The sequence below is a fragment of the Strix uralensis genome, chromosome 3 (genome assembly GCF_047716275.1).
Source record: "Strix uralensis isolate ZFMK-TIS-50842 chromosome 3, bStrUra1, whole genome shotgun sequence".
NCBI classification, from domain to species: domain Eukaryota; kingdom Metazoa; phylum Chordata; class Aves; order Strigiformes; family Strigidae; genus Strix; species Strix uralensis.
Window position 1 is genome coordinate 70,857,106 of NC_133974.1, and position 25,785 is coordinate 70,882,890.

The 25,785-nt window shown below is 34.7% G+C and overlaps 1 protein-coding gene across 10 annotated transcripts in view; it reads right to left on the minus strand.

The window, feature by feature from the left end:
• SCAF8 (SR-related CTD associated factor 8) overlaps positions 1-25,785 on the minus strand; it is a 166,243-nt gene that overhangs the window by 117,411 nt on the left and 23,047 nt on the right. For 7 of the 10 annotated variants that reach the window (XR_012628167.1, XM_074862787.1, XM_074862786.1 and 4 more), the window contains 10 exons: positions 23,918-24,001; positions 22,272-22,316; positions 18,381-18,542; positions 15,171-15,327; positions 13,323-13,453; positions 9,781-9,957; positions 4,006-4,085; positions 3,465-3,582; positions 676-807; positions 406-518 (listed from right to left, as the gene is read on the minus strand). Coding sequence is in view for 9 of the 10 variants with exons in the window: in XM_074862787.1 (XP_074718888.1) it covers positions 406-518; positions 676-807; positions 3,465-3,582; positions 4,006-4,085; positions 9,781-9,957; positions 13,323-13,453; positions 15,171-15,327; positions 18,381-18,542; positions 22,272-22,316; positions 23,918-24,001 (1,199 nt within the window). In the remaining variant the exon portion in view is untranslated. Of the gene's footprint in view, positions 1-405; positions 519-675; positions 808-3,464; positions 3,583-4,005; positions 4,086-4,390; positions 4,583-9,780; positions 9,958-10,145; positions 10,253-13,322; positions 13,454-15,170; positions 15,328-18,380; positions 18,543-22,271; positions 22,317-23,917; positions 24,002-25,785 lie in introns of those variants that run through there. The other 3 variants (XM_074862789.1, XM_074862792.1, XM_074862793.1) reach the window with 3 other exon arrangements.

Genomic DNA, 25,785 nt, shown 5'->3' on the forward strand with positions numbered 1-25,785 from the left:
AGACATTTCTGTTATATTCACTTAAACTGTTTCAGGAAATAAACTTAATGCCATTAGTGTGAGGAACAAAAAATACACCTTGAGCTTGAAACAAAACAAAAAACATTCAAAGAGTTCCATAACGTATCTGTTTTTCTGGCACAGAAAACATGACCAGCTGCTAGTGTTAGTTATGTTTGTTACCTGAAGAGGTCTTTAAAAAAATTAAAGTAGACTACAAATATGCAAAATGAACTGTCATACAGAAAGTCTGCATCTAACACACAGTATTAAATGAATATTTTTTTTCATTACCAAAAACTGCTCATGACAATTTTGGAAAATACAGAATTGGGAATGATAGTCACAAACTGCAACTTTGTTTCAGAAAACCTTCATTTACTTAATACAAGTTAATTATAAAACCTTGAACGAGATCTTGAACGAGTTCTTGATCTTGAACGAACAGCTGATTTCTTTTCCTCTTGTTCAAAAATCTCTTCTTCAGCAACATCCTGTCCTTCATCTATATCCATGTCCTGAGATCAGATGTAAAAGATGTTGAATAAGATTTAATAAATATACTCACAATATATATGACTATACTAAAGCATACATCCATATTACTCATTTTGAAATCATCTTAGCATACGTTTTCCTTTCAACTTCTGTAATCAAATTTAATATAGGTTCTACCTGTTGTTGAATATCCATTGAATCATCTACATTCGTTTCCACTTCTAAAAACTGCTGCTGACTACTCCCTTGTGACGGTGAAGCAGAGTGCTCTGAACCAAAATTTCCTTCTTGATTCTCCTCAGGGCTTGCCTAAATAAAAAATATATCGTTAAAAGCCTCATAATTCAAAATGCTTACTGTGTCAAAACGTAATACTACATGAAACAACTGTTCAAATATCTCTGAAAAACTATTTATCAAGTTTCTCTTATTTTCACACTTCCCATTAATGTGAAAGCTGAACTAGATGTCACTCCATTCCATACCTTTTTTTGTATCCTTCTTAAATACAAAACTTTGAAATAATTAATATTCCTGACTATAAAAAATTACTATTTGCTGAATCAAAAAAACAAAGTACACTATTTGTTGCTTGATTTGGCTGGCTTGAAAACAAAAACTCACAGAACAAACAACAGTGATGGCAGTCATATGTACAGTGACACTGAAAGATACCCATTGGTCACCCATGCACACCCATTAATAAATTATATTTTGTTATTAACATAATGGAAATATTTGTAGTACCAGTTGAACTAGTTTAAAAAAATTACATTTAACTCCAAACTTTCTTACAGTGCACAATTTAAGTCAAGTAATTGCTACAAGATAAGGGAGGGTGTTGAGTCATTTATGTCAGTATGTCAATTACAAGACCTACCAAAATTAAGAAAAAATGTAAAATACTAAAGGTATTGTTGATTTGCTATAGAAAAAACTATAATGACCTAAACATTGGATTGAAAGTACAGATTTGGAATAAATATCTGTAAGATATGGAAGAAATTCAAGAAATAACAGTAAATACAATGAAAATACTCAGAAATGCTATCAGTACAATTTTGAAAAGTAATTTTAAACTTATAATTCAATATTGCAGGTAAACATTACAGTGATTCTCATTACATTTTCACTTTAATTAAACAAATGCTAGATATTCTGTCAGGAGAATGGTAGAAAGTTAGCAGAATGACATGTAGTACCAAGGTTTTTTTGCTTCATATTTTTACAGCTTATAATCACAATTTCCAGAAAAAAAAAAAATTCTACTGTAATTCATTCAATGTATTTTCCTTCTAACATTATCTATTTCATCTCATTTTCCTTTTAGTTAATTATTCTTCAACAATCTCTTTCTTGATATCAATCCCTACGTTTCTTGTTGCTCCTTTTGTCTGTCTTCTATTCTCTCCTTGTCTCCCTCTGCTCCTAATCAGATGCTTAATAATTTTTTGTGTTTTATTTTTCCTTCTCTTAATCTTTCTCACTGATGATTAAACATGAAATTAAAGAAAAATCTTTCTTGTAGCACAGTGCAGTCATTACACTGTAGTTCCAGTGGAAGTTTGTGCCTCTTAGCTGCTATCAAGGTGAAAATAAAACTTTATCTCCATATTGACTAGACAGGAAGCTGAGCTGACCTGAAGGAAAACAACTTCTGGACTTGGAATAGAATATCAAATAATAAAGGGTGTATAAATGTACTGTAACTTAATTCCATGTGAAATTAATTTAAACTGTAATTCTGCTTATTTTACAATAACGTTGGCATTCAGCACTTTTGTTTTCAAATTAGTTACTTTTAGATACATGGCATCAGAAACTCCTAAAACAGATGCACTCTTCAAAGCTATATTCCTTTACAATGTCTTTTCATTATTTAAAGCCAGAAATTGCTAGATATCCACCAACATCAAAAACTATTGAGTCTGTGGCTATGTTGTACAAACTTTCTCAGTTACTGCACTTAAATGAGAAATGAAAATAAAACATAGTAAAATAAAGCAGTAGAATAAGAAAACAGTATCTAGTAAAAATCAATTTACTCTTCTAAACAATTAAAAACTCAAAGCCACAATTTCAAAACTCAAATGGCATTCTTGATTGAAAGCTGAGTGACTGCACCTTTGCATAGGTTAAACGAAAATCCCCAACAGATGTTTGTTACGTTTGTGGTCCCTTAGATTTTCTTTCAATCTAGAACTTCTGTTTTACTGTAAAACTAGATCCAAATACTTCACAGAAAATCCACTTCATATGTGGTCGGTATCAAGACAGAACAAACTTTTGGGTTTTTTTCTAATGGGATCAGGAATCGGGATGAGGAGGGGAAAAGAGCTGCTAAATAACGAGGACTAATTTCAGAAGAAATAAACTAATTTACTTCAATGTAGAGAGGACCCAATTCACATAGTAAAGAAGGAATCTTGGGTTGTCTTGAGCATCGGTTCTTAATCATTTCTCAGGAAATACACGACTCTATTCCTCAGCTCAGATTCTTCAACAGAATGAGACATTTATTAGCCAGGACTTAAAGCTTGGGAGGGTAAATTAAAGTTATCTGCAATCTCTATTCCGTCCTCTTGATGGTTCTGCAGCAGCAGTTTGCACGCTGCTCTCCTTCACAGACAGGAGCATAATCACTTCAGTGCTCACCTTCTTTCTGACAGCAGGGAAAAAGTTTTTTTTCCCCCATATAAACACAGTCAGTCTGTAACTCAGCTAAAGAGTACTCTTCCCCAAGATAAGCAAAGTGTACACCCCACACAATTGGTGGTTATATTTGGGGTTTTTTTCTGCTTTAAGCACTTTCTTCTGCTTATTCCACTTACTCTGAAAGCTTCTGTTAGATGATTTCATTCTAAGAGAAGTGTCAATAACAAGACAATTTTTTTGTCCTGGAGTATGAATTTTTATCATCAGTGGAGAACATAATTCTTATGACAGCCACAAGATGGAGTTCTTACCTTTTGAGGCTGCTGTTGCTCCAGAAGCTGTTGTCTGAGATGTTCTAAATTTTGTTGCTGTAGCTGTTCAGCTAGTTGGTGAAAAAGTGAGTTGTTCACAGATTCTGATACTAAAGGCCTAAAATGAAACAATTTAAATCAAAAAAAAAACCCACAACAGTTTTTGTCTTGGTTTAAACAGTTGATAAACATGTCTTCACAAGCAAGTTTCAAGTTTAACTAAAAATGTAAAATAATGAAGACAATGTAGCTGGAGCCACCTTCTGTTATCATCATTATCACATTAACGCAATGAATATAACTAACAAAGTGAAGAACATTCTAACTTTGAGATGAAGTCAACAAAACTTCTGACACACAAACTTATAAAGTATTTTTAAATGTATATGTTTCATTACTTTAGTAAACTGTCTTTTCTCTTCCTACTGTTTTAGTATACTTATGCTCTGAAAGAAACACTTTCCTTACTATTTAATCCTAGTGCTTAACTAGCATCAGATAAATTTTAGCATTTTCCATAAGAAACATAGCTTGATCTTACAGTTGGGATGTGGGAGTTTCCTTTTTAGGCTCTTCATTTTGTTCAGATTCTTCCCCAAAGTCAAACCTGTCCATCAGCTTCTAGGAGAAAGCAAAATAAGCATTACTGAGTACTCCTTGTATGTCCCTTTATGTATATTTACTTTTCAAAAGAAAAATGCCCTTACTGCTCAACTTTAAATAACTTTGGCAAATAACCTGAATCGAAAATTAAATGTTGTACTGCTATTGCTACCAAACTCTTGAATGCATCAAATACCAAATCTTGCCAATGCCTTTCTTGAGCTCTGGCTGCTGTTACAACTATAACTACATGTTCTTTCCACAGTAAATAATAGCTAGTTTGTAGGAAGGCTTAAATAAAGATTAATTTTATGTAATGGTACCTTTGATTAGAAGAAATTACTATGAAGAGGTCAACTATTCAATCCTTTGGCATCAGCAAACTGCTCTGCCCATATCAAGAGAAGACCTACAGCTTGATTACTTCGCAAAGAATTACTGTATTTTCACACACACGTGTCATTTAGACAACCTAAATTCCTTCAAATATACTGTTCCTTGAAAACAACTTCTCATGCAGTCTGCAAAAAAAAAAAAATCAAAGCAAGCAGTTATAATGTAAGAGGAATAAGCCTCTAGAGGGATAAAAAGTATTGAACAGGAAAAAAGAAAAACTTGGATAAACTTCCTGTATTATCTGCAAAGATGTCTATGCTGTAGTTCTGCTGAACAAAAAAGTTTTGTTTATTCATTTTTAAACAGCCCAGAAGCATTTCAGTAGCATTTCACTTTCTTGAACACAAAACTAAAGATCAAGTGTGAAGCAACAGATCATTATCTGTCACTGAGATTGTCTTTTTTTCAGTAACTATGTATTGAGAGAGCAATGCTATGAAAGCCATGCCCCTGCATATTTACACCTTGGAAGTTTTCTGAAAAGCACAGTTAATGCTGTACTACAAACCTCCATAACTTCTTCTCAAACCCTGGTCAAAACCAGAAGAAAAAAAAAATAAAAATCAAGAGGATGAGAACAGGGCAGTCATTTTGAAATACCAAGGCAAAAATGTCTCCAGTAACAAGCCATGACGATTCAGAAGTCCATTTGCTTTCTCAGGATGCTCTATTTACTCTCAATTACAGGAGTCCAGCAAGAACAAAGCATAAGCTAAGAGACTGATCAATCAAGAATTTTTAGAACTCTTCTCCCAATGAAATAATCTAATATATATGAAAGCAGGACTGAATATATCTGAGAAAACACAGCAGAAACACAGATCATCAAGCTTATGTGAGATGAGATAGTAAAATCCAGAATAACTTTCACCATACACATCTAACCCATTTAAAACAAGGTGGCTGCCTTTTTTAATTTTTTTTGTATTGTTAGAATATTTTCAAGTAAAATATTTGCAAAATGCTGCTGCTCTGAAAAAAATATGCATTTTAGAAAAACAACCAGTCTCATCTTTAAAATATTATTGTCATGCATCTTCCATCATGACAAAGTAAAAAGGAAGATAACAGAATATGTACTATTTGATATGAGAAAAGGAATAAATGGAAAGTAGTCAACAATTTATGATATGCAAAAAAATTTCATTAAACTGGGGCCAGAGAAAACCAAAGAACTTCCAGCCAAGATATGCAAATATGCAACATGATTTTGGTTTAAATTTGTTTTAAATAACATAGTAGATTTTAAAAGGAAAAATCTAAACTGCAATATCTTGATTTTTAGATAAATTGTAACAGAATACTCTCTACAATAAAGCGATAGAGATTAAAACAAATTAAATATTAGGATACCTAGGTTAACTGACCACAAATGTGCATGTAAAATTATAGAACTTTCCATAAATGCTACACCTGTTACTTTAATTATCTAAGAGAGTATGTTCAGAAAAAGCAATGGGAATGATTAAAGACATGAAAAAAGCTTTTTATTCTAAAGGAAACAAAATTCTTCTTAAGGATCAGGATATTCTCTTTAGAACTTAAAATAAAAAGAACATAAATTTATAGGAAATGTGATCAAAAATCTTTCTTTACCATAACACAAGGATACAGTCATGTATCAAGATTACAAGACACACACATTTGATGTGACATAAGAAAGGAATTTTTCACATAATGCATATTAATTTGGGCAATTTATTACCACAAGATACTATGGAGACAGAAGAGCTTGAAAGCAAAGGATTGGAAGAACTGCCAGATTTATTAAAAATAGCGATTTTTTAAAAAAGATGGATACTTAGGTATTCATCAGAAATATTTTCCTGCATTATTTGTATTTGTTATCCAATTCACCATCATTGTATCATGGAATGAGAACTAAGCTTTACAGTTTTCTTTGGATCATGATGCTTACTGTTTGTCATAAAAGCTGTCCTTTTTTTATGTCTGCCAACTCAGAACAGTTGCCTTTTGGACACTCCCTTCAACCACCTAAGTATTTCTATATCCGCATCATGGTCGCATCGTCCATTCGCTAAACTTCATCACAAGTCTGTTCAGTATCTTCTACAGAAACTACTCAATATTTCTAATTATTACTTTCAGAAATTGCCAGATTCTCTAATTTTGCTGCTGCAGCTTAAGATGTTCAGGATTGGTCACTGTACCTCAGGTAAGAATACTTCATCAATTTCCACTAGATGACAGTATCTCTTCTGTCCCATTCTTCATAAATCTAAAGATCACAGGACAGTCCAGGTTGAAAGGGAACTCAGTAGGTCTCAAGTCCAACTTTCTGCTCACAAAAAGCTTAGCTGTGAGCTCAGATCAGGTCACTCAGGGCTTTATCCAGTTAAGTCTTAGAAACGTCTCTGTTTCCAACAACCGAGACTGCACAATCTTTCCAAGCAACCTATTCCAGTGCTTGACTATCCTCATGGGAAAAAAGTTTTCCTTGTAGCCACTCTGAACTCTTTAAATTTCCATTTCTGTCTGTTGTCTATAGTCCTGCCACTATGTCATGCTGTGAAGAGCCTGGCTTCACCTTCTTGCCAACCTTCCCATAGGTGCTAGGGAGGGCTGTTGTTAGGTCTCCCCCAAAGCTGCCTCTGCCCCAGACTGAACCAGCTCCAGTCCCTCAGAGGGTGAGTATCCCAGCCCTGACAAACTCCTTCCAGTTTGTCAATGTCTTTCCTGTACGGGGGCAGGGGCAACAAAACTGAATGTGATACTACTCTAGATGCAGTCTAGAATAGATGGGACAATCACTTCCATCAGCCACCTGGCTATACTCCACACATCCCAATATGTTGGCCCCTTTTGCTGCCAGCCAGGGCACTCTCCTGGTTCATGCTCTGTTGTTATAAGTATACTTGTTAACAACTTATTTTCACATAAAGACCAGAGCCCCAGAGATTAAGCAACTGTATGTATGGTACTCAAAGGCTGTTAATCGCTGCTTATTGTACTGTTCCCACACCTTGGGTTTTGATACTTGTATCTCTTAACAGTATTGTTACCTGCAATTGAGGCATTTTGTGTTAAAGACAGAACTACTGCAAGCTTTCTAAAATGCATACAAAAACTTTAGAACTTCAGAGCATCCTGGAAGATCACTACAAAGACCAAGATTTGTTATCGGAAACAAAGCATATCCCATAATTTTCCTTTTAAAAATATGGTTTATATTTTTTATTTTATTTGGACATGCTATTTGAATTTTGTTACTAGCTAGTCTGAAGCACCTCCAGGCTGGCCCTGCGAACTCAGTGTTCATTAGCAGTTGCAGCATATCTTTTGCTTTAGCTAAATCCAAATGAATCTACTTTATGCACTCAAGATTGCTCTGCAATGTGAAATGATGTGTGGTACATGTAAACATTTAAAGGATACACCTCAAAAGCATGTTCCTGATTCAAACTAAAACACTGGGTTTAGTTTGATGCTTCCAATAAAAATAAATATTGCCTTTTTAACACTTTTTTTATTAAGGCTAACATGTTTAGTAAAAAAATATAGAATTATTTATATAATAAAATGGAAGTAGAGAGTCTAATAAATAGAACTATATCATGATTCATGGTCTTCAGCTATTGAGAAGTGGGACTTGGGTTGCAGGTGATATTGGTGCTGAGAAACCAGCAAAAAAAGCAAGGAAAATTATTATCCCCAAAACTTATCATTGCAAAAATAGGATTGCCCATTAATACATACATATTAATATGTACTTTTCTATGATACCTAGATCCAGAAATCCTCAAACTTCATAAAAAGGAGAAAATAGGTATGGTAGCACCAATGTTCTATTTTAAAAAGAAAAAAATTCTAAAAGGGAATGCTATTTCTGCAAAGCAGCCTAAATAACCTTTGAGTAAAAGCCTCAATGGGTTAACAAGACATATGTTATCAGTTCATTCACAGAGATGCTATAGAACACTGAAGAAGGAATTTGAGATGCATTGTAATCTAACACTACTGGTATAATCCAGAGCTGAGGTACTGATAGATCACATACTACAAACACAACTCTTCCACATCTTACAAAGACAAATCTACACAACTGAAAGCTTGTAAATTAGCACACTGCCACAAGAATTCCTTCCACAAACAATCACCCCTTCAAGGTCCCAGAAATAACAATCATATACATTCACTCTGCTGTCAACTTTCATGACAACAAGACTCCTGCATACTATTAGTGGCATAAGCTAACTAAAGAGCATCTGGCTGAACTCACTCAAGGTATATAAGCATCTCATCAGAATGCCAGTTCCTTCAATTTGCTCCAGGTAAGTTGTCCAACATTTAAGACAGTCATACCTATGAGTACACCTATCTACATAAATGCTGGAATTGAAGTCTGTGAAATAAAACCACAATACAACATCATATCCTTAATTATTTTTTGTATCTAAATATTAAGGCAGTCCCTATTAACTGATGCATTCATTCCCTGAGATTATACCCTACTGGAGTTGATGGTTGAAGCTGTGATACAGCATGAGTACAGGCCATTTTTTCCTGACTTACTTTTACAGCTGCATTACTTCATTAGTAATGACAATTCTCTATTATTCCAGAGATTTGAGTTTAGCTAAGCAAATTCTAGAAATATAAGATAAATTGTCCTAATTTAAACTCAGCACTTGTCAAGTTCTGAGCAGCTGATTGCCTGAAAAACAGATTATCTGGGTTAGGAGGGAAAAAAAAAAGCTTTTTTGCTTCTTTGACTTCCTTATTCTTACTATTTATTCACTCCAGGACAATCCTATAGAGATTATCTAGTCACAAGCTGTTTCTTCCAAAGATAAGGGAACAAGATTTATTTATTTTTTAATCTCTGAGTACCATGTTCTTCCTTTTTTATTCTATCAACATTATACTACTACTACTGTAACTGCCAGCACGGTTATTGCTCCCTGGCATTTAACTATGTTAGTCTTCTTAAATTCCTGCATTCTGGTTTTTGTTAGGTTTTTTTTTAAAGATAGGCACATATGTTGCAACACACATGAAGTTTCTTTACCTACAGGATTTGTTTTTTATGTTTTGACATCCTTTAAGAAGTGTCATGCGACTAGTTTTAACTACAGTCATAAACTTATTTCTTCACTTACTATCACTTTGTGGCTGAGGTTAGAAGTTTTCTTGGCATTTATAATGCAAGAAAATTAGAAGTTGAACCACGTTTTACTCTTTATAGTATATTCATGTGTTTTAAAAATCTCTAAAGTCAAACCATAAAATCCGAAAGATGACTCCAATATATTTTAAAAGTAAGTATTTCTTCAAATTTCTATTATTCTACTTCTACCTTATTAAAAGAGACACTCTGTTCCAGTGGATTAAGTGTGTTAGCAGCAGCTGCTGCAGCTGTAAGTTGTGCTGTGAGGGCCTGTAACTGAACGACAAGACCAGCATCCAGAGCTTGAAGTAGTGAAGGCTGAGGTTTCTGCTGCTGTATCTGCAGTGTCTGTATCAACTGCTGAAGCTAAAAGAGAAAAGGTAACAAATGCATTAAACAAGACCATTTTTTAAAGAGCAAAAACCAAAAAATAAACTAGTCTTTTCCCCTTCCAGTTAGGAAAAAGAAACCTCAGGAATGCAGTATCATCTAACCTATGGCTATTATTTCATCTTAATTTGTTTTCATTTATGGCAAATTTTGTTCCCACTTACTGGCTAATTTGTTTTCTGTGGCTGATAAGACATGCAGATGATTCTTCCTCCTAACTTGCTCTGACAGGTTGTCATGATGACCAGTCACCACTCAGGATTTCCTGCTTTCTAAGGTTCCCCCTCTTCTGTTTCTCCAGTTTGATTCCTCCTCACCTGAAAAAAATCTGTTAGCCTACTCCAGCTTCCTAAGGGCCCACCCATATTAGGAAAATCTGTATGTTGTAACATTTGTGTAGAGAGAATAACTGCACTGTTGCAAGCTCCACTTTAAGCTGATGCAACATGTCAATATGAAGAGCTTGCACTAGTGTCTCTGCATTAGTCACAAGGAAAAACCTCATGCTGAAACTCAGGTTTGCACTGATAGAATGCAATTCCCTTGCTATGTTAACAAAACATAAAAAGCAAATTAAGCAAGAACTGGGAATATAATTTGCCTTCCTGCAATAGCACAGACTCTGGGCTCTGTATAACACTATCTTAGGATAAAAATAGCTTAGATGTAATGTTGAACCAGAAGCAGCAGCTCTGGGGCAACAGACGTACAGTAACAACAAAGTATGTTACAGTAAAAACAAAGTATGGGTAATGCCAAAAGACAGATGTTGAAAAAATATTTTGGAAAAATAGCGTTGTGTTTCAAATACTATTTAAAAATCATTTGGGGATTGTTTCAATTAAACAACTCCACTCTTCAACCCAGGAGATGTCTCGATCCATACTGCAAGGAGTACTAAGTATTATCAGAGAAGGAACTTTCAAAAGTGTAGTGAATAGACCTAAGAAATTTCAGAGTGTATCAGGATACCCTAAGAGTCTCTTCCTTTAAATCTAGAGTAGAAAAACAGAGTATCTTCCATAGTTTTTTTAGAACAAAGGTACAGTCCAATCGCCTGGTGTATCTTGTTTTCCTTACTACAACTTCCTATTTGTATATAATTTTTTAAAAGGAGCTGTTCCAATGAGGAAATAAAAGGCTTTTTCATGTGCAGATCTATTCATCTGTTGAATACAGATGCCCCCATAAAATTGTACAGAGTTACCTTAACATGAAAGGAAAAAATATTATCGCTATGGAAAGGAGCCCTCCTGAAATACCATGGAGTTAGAGGAAAGAGTCCTTTGACCTTCCATAAGGTAAACCCCTGGAGCATCACCTTTGGGTATTTCTGGAAAAAAAGTTGAGCAAATCCAGGTAGTTCGAACTATTCTGACAGAAGACCCTGATTATCTTTACATTCATATTCCATCTCCTCATGAGGTTAACCAATGAACTCTTATAGGGTTCAATCCCTCCCTTCTCCCTAGGGCTCACTAGAAACTCTGCATAATCTGATTAGGTTGATCTTCTTTTCCACAATACATCAAAAATGTATGATCCTTTTTCAAGATTGTTTTAGAGCTACCTTCTGATAGTGTGAAACAACTCTTCCTATTCTTTAAAAAACAGTTATACATATACAGCAGAGCCTCTGAAAATGCTTCAATTATTGCTCTACCTCACCAAGAGCTTTCACTGACTACTGCAATAGGCAAAGCTGAAGAGCTCCCCCCTCCTTTCTTGGCCGATCCACAAAAGATGAGCAAATATGGCTGGTCCACCTCGTGCGTTGCTCTGAGCAGGAAGGAATCAAACTGAAGAAGCAGAGATGGAAGTCCTAGAGTGGGAATATCCTAGGTGATCACCATTCTAGCTGTTTTCACGTTCTTGTGGGTCGCATCCTTCTTACTCTGCCCTCTTTTATGTCTAGACTCTCAATTTACCTGCATGCGTTCTCATCCATAAAACACAATCTTAAGATGAAATCAAGGACTTTGGAGCTTGGGGGGTGGGGGGTAGTGTAGCTTGAAGAACAGTTGCACTTCATCTACCAATCCTAGAGATCTGCATGTACGTATTTATTGGGTACTCTGTCTCCACATTTCTGCTTAAAACCACCTTATCCCTCTTCCAGAATCCATTCTCTTCCTCACTTTACCATTTCAAGCTAAACATCCAAAAGTTATTTCTTTGTGATCTGCTGTCTTTAAAACTCTAATTCCCTGCTCATCTTCATAATATTTTTCTTTTGCTTCGTCCTCCTTTTTTTTTTTTAGAATGCTCTCTAGGTAATAATCTTTAAAATTATGTTACTGACTTTCCATATATTTCCCATTCTCATTTCACATCCCTTCCTTAAGAGCCATTCCACCGTTTCCTCCAATTTCACAAAGTATCCCACAAACTCATTTTGTTCTGCTTTTCAGAGACCCATCAACTTCTTTCAGTGTAATCAGATGAAAATACTCCCTTTGCTTGACTTATGAACAGACAACTCTGCTTAGCTGAACACTGTAAAACAGTCTCACTAAGTAAAATTGTTGTTATTGTCAGTATCGGTGCTTCATAACAGCTCACTGGTGACTGCTTCTCATTCATATGTATGGAATATTTGTTTAGTACCCCAGCAGGTAAAGCATCCCATTCCTCAGTCTAAATAAAAATTGTAATGCCAAAGTTATACTGGTGCCAGAGTTCTAGCATAAACTGAAAAACAGTGATCTACATTTTTGCAGAAAGCTGACTGTGTGAGCTCAACTTATGTGGCTGCAGGTTAAAGGGACGGGCAATTCAATGTATGGTGCACATCAAGCCACTTTTTTGGAGTTGAGCATTTAGAAACTGAAGAACACAGTCACTTCTAAGACCTTATTTTTGAATGCTGCAAAATAAAAACTGTATTTAGCTGATGGAAAGATAAAGAAAAGAATCAACACACAATGCACTTCCAGCATGAGCACATTCTCATTATATAATTCTGTATAATGTTTCGCTTCTTGCGGCATCCATCAGAGAAATATGCTTAAACTGGCACTCTCTTTTATACCTGTATCTATGAAATCTTAATGCTGGTCTCGATTTAGTAATCTACAATATTATATAGAAAAGTATGTATTACAGACCATTTTATCTGAAGTCACATTCTGTGATAATGTTAAGGAACAAACAGGGTTGGTTACAAAAGGTAACAGGAAGTTTTGGTTAGAACTTCCTTGTGATTAACAACCCTCATGGGATAGTTAACATGGATACTGGACACAAGACAGAGATACTCATGAAAGCAGTATTCCTTAAGTGTACCTTAAAGACACAAAGTATCAAACAGTGTACAGTGTAACTGTCTACAAAAGATTCACCTGTTGGCCTTGAGGACTCTGTAGAATCTGTGCAACAGCAGCAAGGGTATCTGTATTAGCAATCTGAGATACCCAAGGATCAGGTAAACTCTGCACCACATTGGCTGGAGTAACTGGAGTCACAGGTGTTCCTAAAAAAAGAGAAAATCCAATATGCCAGAATATTTTAATGTTAGAGATGGGAAAAAAAAAACAACCTGCTGTAAAAAGAAATTATAAAGCGGACACGAACATTCCTATTTATTTTCTACAGCAAAGATTTCTGTATTGTAAGAAATCATAAAGATACTATAACCTTCCTAGGACATCAAAACCAGTTATTAAATACTGAGAAAGCACCATATTAACACCAATTTAAACTATTTTTCTGACACACACAGAGCACACAGAAATAACACAGACTTACATCAACATTCCACAAGTAGCAGGGTTACTTTCTTGAAGCATAGTTCACAGCTCTTTCTGCTATTGAGCTATGGTAACTACTGACAAAAACACTGACAAATGCAAAATAAATAGGTTTCACACAGCAATCCAAACGATTTACTGGAAACAATATATACCAAATGGTAGTTGTTAGCAATCTACTCAGAACCATCTGCTAGTCCAGAATTTACTGGACTTGCACCTTATCCTCAGGAGGAGCCTTAACGATTCTACTAAAAATTTCAACCTGCAGCAGCTGAATTCATGAGGATTGACTTTTTATCCTTCTTTTTTTTTTCTCTCCAAGTGGAACACTGAGACGAAATCAGCAATCTGTTAATAAGATTCATGCCATAATCCAGAATAATCCTCCAACCCTGAAAATACTCCTGCTTTTAGCTCAGAAGTAGAGATACACTGGCGAACACTAGAAGTGAGTGACTAGGAATACTGTTTTAAAAGACAATTTGCATCAGAATTCAGAAAAGCATTAAATCTATGACTTCAACAATTTAAAGTAATCAAACTAGTGAAAATAAAAACTATTGATATAGAAGATGCAGTAAATCCAATCACATATTTACAGACACCATGAAAAATAAGGTGGATTTGTCCACCTCCCTGCTTCTCAGCATGGGATCAGCAAAAGGCAGGTGCCAACCCCAAATTTCTATATGTAAAATTTCCCATACGTTCCAATCTTGAATGAAAAAATCTCCACAAAATGAAAAAGGTTGAAAAGCCAGTTTCCCACCATCCACCTATGTAAGGAAGATGCCTTAGAGCACAAAATGATCAAGTCTGCATGTCTAATAATATTAGTGTTTGTTAACTTGGGACATGCTCCATGAGCAGTTTTTTGCCCACATGATTCTCCAGCATGTTCTCTGGCCCACAGACTTCAGATTCGCAGGAGAGCGAAGTATGTCACTGGCTACAGCTTATGTTGTCAATATGTTTTTTTCCACTCAAAATCACTGCCTGTTGGCCACCAAAGTAAATGACCACTGTCTGACATGATTCAGCAGGCTCAATCCTGTGGGCAGCAAAAAGATATCAATGTATCATTTCTCTCAACTGTTGCACCACTAATTAACAAAGATTGTATTAAGTGCTGTGTTAGGTTTTTAACTCTGTCAGTGATCTACTTTTTTGACTTTTGAGTGAAAAACTAGGTCTTACTGCACTGTTACTCAATCTAAATATGTTTATAATACGCAGTTGGAAAGTAAACACAAGAGGCTGCCCCTTGGCTTTGCTACTTCCCTAATCTGGACACTGGCTATAATATATTTCTTTCTAGAATTCATTTGATTTGTCTAAAGGACACCAGTGAGATTTTTCAGCACATTAACAGCCAACATACCAAAACTGACACAAGTGTTATGATTCAAAGTATGACTTTAACCTGTATTTGTTTACCTGGGGTATTGTTGCTCATAGCAGCTGTAGTGCTGGGCAAGACAGGGGTCACAACTGGAGGAGGAATTCCTGCAGCCATATCCAAGAGAGGCTGAATAATTTCACTCTTGAACACATTATTCTTCTGCCATAAATTTAACACTCTAACAATTTTACTCTAAAATGAAGAAAGGATAACAAGAGATCTGAGTCATGCTTATCTTTCTTGTTATTTTCAGTTACGGAATTCTTAACAAGTAATGTCAATCTGTCTAGATGGAAGCAGCTTTTGGTTTACAAACAGTAAGAACCATAGGAACAGTTATACTGGGTCACACCAAAGATGTCTAAACTATGAACCTGAGGCTGACCTATGTAAGATGCTTAGGCAACAGTAGAGACACTATGCACATAGTGACAGTCTTCTCTCAACAGAAAATACAGTAGAACAAAACTAAAACTCTAACACTTTTATATCTTTACTCTTAGAAGACAGTATAGAAAGAAAATTACTTTAAGGAAACATTTTAAAGCATTACTAGTAATTAAAGCAAGGAATTATTAGTCTCCTAAACTTTCATAGTCAACATATGTGAATGCAATTCTGATCTATCTATGCAACAAAATTACTTATGCCAACTGAAAAATGGACACATACTAGTAAGACTCCTAAATACTTTTATTAGGAAAGTAGCTTGATATTTTGCAAGCTCTCTTGACGAAATGAGGAATTTAAACTGGAACACAATTCTCTGTCTACTGAAATTACATAGTAATATTAAAAATGTGGATCATGGAGAAGGAAAAAAATTGAAATTAAAACTTCATACAACTCCATCAGATGTAACTCATTGTTCAGTTTGCAAATACATTTCTATTTCACTGTTTTAATCTGCTTCCAAATCTTTTCTAAGCTTCACTTGTACTCAGAGACAAGATTTTGCTTGATCTTGAAAAGTTGGATAGTAATGTATGCGACAGAAAAAGACACCTTGCTTATTTGAAAAAAAGTTAGTTGTATTACAAAGAACAGAAAGTTTTTCATAGTTTGTTTGCTGTCATGAAGATGGTTTAATTATTTAAACTCTATAAAACATGAACATGGAGTACTTAACCACGGTGTTTAAACAGGAGAAGAAAAAAAAGTCTGTCTGCCCAGAATTCCAGGCGGGTACTTAAATTTAATAGAGACAAGTGCTGAATTTTCACTCCATGGAAGATACAGTTTAGTGTTCCTTTAAAGAAATCTCTGAAGGGTTCCCATTCAGCATTACAGTATGAGAGCCTTCCTACTTCGAAAGTTTGTTTCATAAGGCAGTCCCTCACAAGTCCATCATGGGCTCTAACTTCCCTCTTCTATCCAGAATAGGAATTTAAAACTACTTCTGCGCCTTAGTATCTACCTCCCCCTTGCATTTTCCATGGCTGAGCCAGATGATGGAATCAGTGGGTGGTTTTTTGCTACTTTAAATGAAATGCTACTATACTTCTACTTATTTTTCAAAAAACAAAACAAACAGTTGTGTTTCTCCGTTATGCCTTTTCATCAGATTAAACACCAAAATGCTAGAAAACAGGTACATAACCTTGGTATCTTTGACAGCACAATTTTCTGCTGGGTCAGGTATATGGTAATAACTTTCACAGCACAAAGACGTTCCTATAATACTGAATCCATGTGCAACATAGCAGCAAGACTTCAGACTGCAAAATACATTTTCCCTGAAGTGAAAAATATCCTAGAAATGAACTAACAGGAGCTTTACAGACCATAATCAGACTATGTTTTACTATTCCTCCTCACATCAAACACTTCTAATGGGATACATTAGTTGCCATGCATTGAAATATCACAGAGTAAGTGGCACTATTTCTTACCCTGCAATAAGTTTACTATATTTTCTTAAAGTCAGACACAAACTGAGTACTTGCGCCCATCCTTGTGCCAGCTCTCCTTCTTCAACAAGTCAGACTATTTCCATGTTAATATAGTTTCCAGAGTAGTAAGCTAAATGATTAAACAAAACAAACTAATACTGCTTAAGGAATACACCTAAATGAAGAAATACATAAGCTAACTTTCATGCCTATGTGTATGTGAAACACTGAAGCAGCTCAAGTTGATCATGCAAACCACCTAAAACCAGACTGGAAAAATGTCATTTCACTTAAACAACTTCTTCAGCAGCACCTCAGAACTCAGCTGCAGAAGTAAAAACACATCCATAGCAGAGTTTTTCAACCACTTAAAATTTCCAGATCCCAACATATTTACCTGCAGAGGTCCTAACTCCTCTAAAAAAGCAGGAATCCTAAAACAACTACGAAAGACATGCAATGGTTGAACTTGCCTTAATAACCTTTCATGGATGTCTTGGGTTTTCAGATCTTTGGTTGAAAAATACAGTTGTAGGATGGCATGCAACTATTCAAATAAGAACCTTTCTCTTCCTGCAATGTCCTGCCTCACTACTTGACTTAATGACTATTACACAAATTTATGTGGAATTAAGGGCTAAATCCTTTAGCATTTCAGATCTTTTTGTAATTTTTCAATTAAATAAGAAACTTTAGCGATTGTAAAATCAGTGACAAGTATGAAGGAAATTAAGCTGCCTGCGCCCTCTGCTATTTCCAGCCAACCTATTTTAAAGATAGCTTGATAGTGATCTTGACTACTATGGTCCAAGGGAACAGCTGAACTATTGGGTCAAACTGTTCAAGTTAGGCCTTATTCAGCTGTTGGTAGATTCAGTATCAAAGGAAAAGTAACTTCCAAAATAGTTTGCTGTTTTTCTATTGCTCCTTCAGTCCACAACACACTAGTTTGTACTGAAGTTACTGCTACCAAGAAAGATTATTTATTCCTTGACACTATAAGAAACCTGCTCATTCATTTTCTCACTGAAGAGGGGAAGAGGACAATAAAGGACTGACTACAACTCCCTATCCTACCAAATGCCCACTTAATTTTTTTCCCATCAAAATACATGAACTCAAAGTGACTCCAGTCTTCCTGAAAACCTTTTCGAAATTTCAATTAATCTAACTGGATGTGTCTTCCCCTATCCCTATTCAGAGAAGCAAAATTAAAAGAAATACATATAAATGTGTAAGTCTATAATTAGATCCACCCTAGCAAACAAAAAGTGAGATCAAAATCTTTGTTCTTTATAGATAACATACTAAAGATTGTTTCAATTAGAAAAAAAACTATGATGAGTGGCTTACCTTGTCATCCCCAGGACAACGGTACAAGTTCTGGAAAGTGCTGATGATGTTATTGCTGAATCTTGGAGCAAACACATCCTTTTCTTGTCCAAACTGATGCCGGGACTGTCTTACAATGGAGTCAATGACATACAGACCAGGTACCTTGTATTCTGGTTTACACTACAAAGAATAATAATTTAAAATGTGCATACGTGAAAAATACCAAAACCCCTTAATGGCAGATTAAGTATGAACAGTCCTCTCTAACTTTAAATGGGTCGAAGTATTACCAAAATGTTCTCTATTTAATGAATTATCCTGAAAAATGAAACTCTCAAAAATAGCTAACCTTTAATGTTTGAATTATCACATTTATATGTATTCTGCAAATCCGCAAATGGTTTAAAATCAAATTACTACCACTAAAAAAATATTTTTAGAATATATCTATTTAAAAATTAGCACATGAACCACATACTCTTTTTAAATGCATGCACCTACTTTAAGAGAACAGCATAAATCATGACCAAATTCTTAATAGTACATTGGGACTGGCTGTAAATACAATTCAAAATATTTTTGTCCTCCTTTATTATCAAAGTCAACATTAAAGTTAACATTTGTTTACTTTATTTTACATTGTTGTAAGTAGCATGTGGTATATCCTGCTCCCACCAGAACAAGAACATATTTATGTGGACATCTGTTTGGCTGAGAATCTACCACTGATACTTATTTTAAAACGGTGGAAAACTTGCATTTACAAACAGCATTGTATTTATAAAGCATGCCTGCTAACTACAATACTAATTACTTCGGTAATTTTACTTACTTCACAATTAAAGCTCAATTTTTTGACTTTTAATTGCAAAGTAATTGTACCAGACTAGCACAACCAGTTTTAAGACAGAATGAAAAGTAGTACAGAAGTCATAAGTGATAAGTCATCACCAGAATGTACTACAACATGGATTCACTTCATGAATATTGGTTGTACACACTTATCGCACAAGGTACTACGGAAAACATGGGAAAGTACGCCCATCCCCTCTCTGGCCCAGATAGTCTGTAAAGATACTATGTAACACACTAAATTCATTATCTCTAATACAGTGCCAAACAAACTCTTCAGACTACTAATTTTATCATAGCTTGGATACAAACGTCCTGTTTTGAAAAGTGCTGATTTGCTAGCAATTGCAACCTTAATAAATCATTTATTTAGGCTCTAAACATGGTCCAGTGTTTTTAAGTATGGCATTCTTTATTTTTAGGAATGTGTCCTTTTAAGAATAAATGTACATTATTAAAATTATGAAATTAAAAGCTAATTGCATATAATACACTGTCTTCAGAGAACCACTTCAGTGTATTCTAACTACTCAAATTTTAGCAAAATTGTTACCAAAGAGTATTCTGCATACAGAACAGACACATATATGACTTTTCACAATAACGAAATTAGTAAAAACACAGATATTTAATAAGAAAACTCAGCAAATATGCTAGGTGGAGTGTTTAAAAACATGGCACATGCAGAAAGCAAGAAAAGATTATAAGTAATATAGCAATACAGATGATGAAAGAGGAAAATAAAATAGAAATAAAAAATTAAACAAGCATGACACCTGGGGCAGTGAGTCTGCATATCCCCAATCTGAGGTAAGTTTTTTTTTTTGGTTTTTTTTTGTTTGGTTTTTTTTTTTGTTTTGTTTTTTTTTTTTTTTTTTTTTTTTTTACACAGTACACATTCACTTACTTTCCTAGTGAGTCTAAGCAATAAGATAATTTGATTACTCAAAGAAATTATTCAAGTCTTGCTCTCACAGTGGAATATCCTTACATATATGGAATATGGTCATTTGACCCCGAAGTGACATCTTGTCAGAGAATAAAACAGCCAACAAAACCAACAACAGAGCAGTGAGTTAAGTGTCATAAAACAAAGAATGTCACGGACAATTATTTCACCTGAAGTTTCAGTAACCTCATGAAATTAATTTTGAGGAAAGAAAATATTGGGAGTATGAAAGAATCAACAGTAAACTAATTGAGATAGCACTGACATCACTCTGGACAAGTTTATGGCTGATTTTAATGGAAAATTCAGTAGCTTTGAGCTTTAACTTGAAGTGATTGCTTCCAGAAAAATAATCCAATTATCTTCCAAACATAAAACTTACGTCCATAAATATCAAATGGCTAGAGAAGTGCTTTCATCTACTTACCTCTGATTCTACTAAAATAAGAACTATTTGATGTTAGTAATAATTTGCATGTTTCACTAAATAGTTCATGAAATACTGAAAAAGACACATCAAGCCCGAAGGGAAACATCTAACCCAGAGTGATCATTGACAAGGTCATCCATAACAATATATATCTGCCTTCTCTAAGCACCAACGAACAGAGCAAAACTCCCTTATCAAGTAGTACTAGACACCAACCACAAATGTGCGAAGATAACCCATATTCTTAGCAGCTTGTGGAAGGGTCATGAACAACCTGTCCAGTTCCTGACAAACTACCATTCAGAGGATAAATCTTCTCTCGTGCCTCTGAATTCAGAATTGCCAATCACAGTCACTGCAACTAAAAAGCAGTATTTGGAACTCAGGCAATGAGGATTAATTTGGGGACATGAAACTGCAAAGTGCTACTGATCAGAGATGGGGAAGATGTACACCTGCTCTCATCCTCCTATGGCCACATGTAGTATTAAACAGGGATCGGAAGATATCGATCCTTTTTCTTAGAGATGGAAAGAAGTCAAAGGCAATGACCCAAAAGACAACTACTTGACAAAACACCAGCAGTGATGGTAAAGTATCCTACTAGTCTTTACTAGTGCCATGAAACATACATATGACACCTTTTCCATATAGGACTGGCATTCTAGTACCTAAATAATTCATTCATGAACTGTTCTGAGACAAGAAGCTGAACCCTGTTTACACTGTCCAACCACTGCCAAAAGGCACTGCATCATACACAGGGCGCCAAGGAATAAAAGGTAATGAGAAAACCAGGTTACTGACACAGAACAATCTAGACTGCTTCGTAAAATGGACAAAAGACAAATTGCATCCAACATTGCACTATTAACAGAGTAACTTCTCTAGCTTGTTTGTCAAAATAAAAATGCATTTTGATCACAATTTACTCCTATTTACAAAAAGAGAAGAAATTCAGTACCTAAAAGATCAACTGAACAATCAAGTACAATGCAGACAAGGAGGAAAGACTCAGAAATTGGAATCCATGCATTTCCCACTGGACATAAAATATCCAAGTTTTACCCAAGAATAATTAACTGTTACAAGAAAACAAAACTCTATGAAATTCTTTGTTATTCAGAATTTGTAAATTAACACTGCATCTTCACAAAACATAATTCCAGTCTAGCCATATAAATATTTTTTGTTTTAAATTACTAGCAGGAACCACTGACTGAAATGCTACATCTCATGATCCACAAAAGAGGCTGAATGGTCATCTTTCCTTCAGCTTTAAAATCTATGGGAAAACCTAGCAGAAAAACAAAAGCAACTGTCACTCACCAAACCACTGTCAATTCTTTTGTTGTTAGCAGTTCACATGGGCTACACTGACAGCCTCTTTTAACATTAAATGAACGCATATAGAGGAGTAGTCCTAAGACAGTATCCACAGTCATTCAGATCAAAGTATATCATAACTACAAAACAGAGACAAAGTATTTGTCTTTCTGCATCATGGGTTATGGTCACCTACTGATTATTAGCAGAAATTGAACGTGACTAAAAACTGAAATAAACTAACGTGTCATAAAAATATTAATCCATATGTATACCCAAAACCCAGTCGTCTTCAATACTCTGTAATTCAAAATTTTTCTCAGTGCTAACAAAATACCTGTGACTGACTTACCTTTTGAATGAATTTCTCAACACTCTGTACAACATGCTTGTAGAACTGGAAAATAAAACAGTATTTCAACAGAGGAGAAAGTCTTGAGATGCTTATACTTGTTCAAGTCATGCAGTATTCATTGTAAAACCAGAATTAGAAACCTTGGTTGATTAACCAGCAATCCAAGATCTACAGCTGAGTGTGCTGTCTTCCTTAAAACATTTAACAGCATATAAAAAAAGCTAATCTCACTTTTTCTCGCCTTCTGAAGGTTTTTTTACACTGGATTTTTTGAAAATAACGTGTACTTATTTAGTGAGAGCTAAGAGAATAATGTAATTGTTCATTCAAAAACATTATTTCATTGTACATGACTGAAGATGTTAGCCTAGTGTTACTAAGCATAGCACTTCTCTGTATTTTATTTATTTTCCAAGTGTTCACTTTAATAACCTAAAAACATGAGTATAGGAAGACCTTATAACATCTACTGAATACTTTTTCTTTAAAATTGGCCTGTTTGTTTTTTGGTGGGGTTTTTTTTGGGGTTTTTTTGTTTTTTTGTTTTTTTTTAATCTCACGTGTCATCACAATGGCTCTACATCATCTCAATAACTGCTCTACAAAATTAAATGTTGTTATTGAAATTATAAGAGTGGAAGCAGGATTTCCAAGTTAAATACATGATAAAACATTTTGGTATCAATTAATTGTTTAATTTATAGAATCATTTACTATCATTTACTACTCGTTTATGTTCAATACAAGTTTTCAGCATTTTCATTATACTGAAACACAGACTCTAATTTATATAGACTTCTCATATTTAAGCAAGCCAGTGAATTTCACTCTTCTGTCATCAAATTGCTCTCTCTCCAAATTACACAAAATCCCAATATGGACAGATTTCATCATATGAAAATGTATCTGCATTCCCAGCAGAAGAACATAGGTAGGAAGAGCATAAGTTTATGGCTTTTAGCTTTTACCCTATCCTCTTTTCCACCTGTCCAGCTTTCACTGAGTTTCCATTTGTTCTAATGCTTAACACTAACGGCATACTTCTTTCCTTCACTTATTTTCAGTGCTATTTTCTGCTGCTCCATTGCTGTTTGGCAATTAGTTTTACTTTGTGGCAAGAAAGTCTTTAATTAGTGTACTAATGCTAAAACTTAAGTACAATTCATATCTAAGCAACATCAAAAATAGAATCAATGAACACCACCATGAAAAGGTAGTCTAGGAATTTATAAAAATGAGATAAAACTTAAACAACTGTATTGATCCAAAGGCCAACATATCTTGTTTTGGGCAGGGGTGTGGTGTGTGCAGAATTATAGTTTTATATTTATTCATCTATTCTCAGGAAATGTCAGTGTTTCCTTTTTAAACTGAGGAAATAAACTGTGTCATTCAGACCTGATTGAAGAATCAAGTTGGTGTAATTCTCTCTCGCATACAACAACCAGCAAATGAAAGTCACACAACAAACTAAGGCTTCTGTTGTGCTCCTGAAAATCCCATCACTACATTTGATCATAACTTGGAAACCACACAGAACAAGAGAGGTGGAAAGTTTTGCAGCAAGTTCTTTAAGCTATTCAGTTATTCTGATGCAGATGCAAAATGGAAAGGAAGTCAAAAGATGTCAGCCAATTTCTTACCTTTATAGCCTTGATTGCTGCCTTGGTGATCTGTGTCATTTTAGCTTTAGAAATGGGTGGCTTATAATCATTTAGCGAGTACAACTGCAAAAAAAAAAAGTTATCAGAAATATATTCTGCAGTTTTAAGCAGTATAAAAATATATTATTTTTCCACAAGAAAATGCCACTTTTAATTTTCATCAAGTTTTAAATATATATTACACAAGAAAAGGCATCCCCATTTAAGAAAAAATTAAAAGGTCCAATAAAATATAATGTAAGATCCAAAATGCTTAAAAGATAACAGGTTTTTCTTTGCAATGGTCACTATACACCTAGTTTTACTAGCACTAAATACAGCAGACACCTGCAGGTGAAGTTACAAAGGAAATACATATGATATGCAAACATGTTAGCTCTCATTAAGTTTTTTCTTCTAGGGCAAAAAATTTAATACACTTAACTACCTTTATGGGAGCATAACAGATGCTTAACCAAAAACTTACTATATTGACCATCATAGGCCTACTGAATCAAATATTTTTATTTTCCATTAAGCAAAAAAATCCATCCCAGTGAGAAAGAGCGTGTAGCAATTTTATCACTTAAAACAGCAGATTTGGAAAAAGATAGACTTCATATATATTCACTGCATTAATTCAAGAAATAATATATCACTAGTATTACAAATGCTTAAGCAAAAATCCATCTGAGTTCTCAATTCTAACACAGCTTTGTAACTTCATGAATGTCTAACCACCAAAACAGCCACAGTATACAAGTAGTGGAGTTTTGCAACAATTTTCTCCCAGGATGCAGTAATAACTATTCTTTTTACTTGTACACGCATCTCCTAGCAGAAGCAATCCAGCATGACAGATACTCATCAGAAGTTTGCTGCATAGTGAGAACTGTACATTAACTAACTTCATAGCTATGACTGATAAGTGGTAATTGGAAACAACTCCTTCCTTCACACTGAGTCAGGACTCCATCATCCAAGGCTATTTATTTGCTGTGAAAATCTTCGATCATTCACAATATATGGCTTTGAACAAAATGCTGCTCTCTTCTCCTTCAAACCTAGGTGTTAACAGAGGTCTGTCTAGGATTTGTTGCTGCCATACATAAAAAGACCAGATACAAAATGCCAAAACAGTTTTAAGGACTTAACTTGCATTGTATTTTTGTCTAGAACATACATGTTTAGAAGTATATTAGCTCAAAAATAGAGCCCTGATAATTGGAATGACCATCCACAGACAGTTTTTTACTTCCTTCCTAAAGACAGGAAGAATCAGTTTTTCCATAAAATGGTCTTTGAAACAGAACCAAAGCCAAAAGACTACTCTCCCCTCCTACTACACATCCTGAGCAATACAATATATTGAACTAGATTGATATCCATAAAGATATTAAGAGTATCTTTAACTTCCTAAGATTCATTCAACTTTCAGAAAATGGCTAGCTCAGAAAACGTAATTCAATAATTTATCGCTCTGAAGCTAGTACGTAGGTATTCTTCAGTTGTATTTCAGTTTCCACAACAGGATTTCTTCTCCCTGCATACATGAGATACTTTCTTCTATCCTCTCCTGTCAAAACCAGTTTTAAGTAAAACTTTGCATAACTATCTAAAGACAATATGAAAAAAATTGGTTTGTCCAAGCATAAGTATCGGTTTCTCAGCTTGAAAGGATTTCCATTGAAACAGTGAAATTATAGCCAGTTCACAGCTAGACATCCATTTTTAAAACAACTGTTACTACTTCTCACTAATGCTAATTGCTGTTGCAAAATATTCTGAATTACTTATGCACTTCTTACACCACAAGAAGCTTCTAGAATCCAAATACATAAATGCTTTTCATCACCACGAGGGAAAGG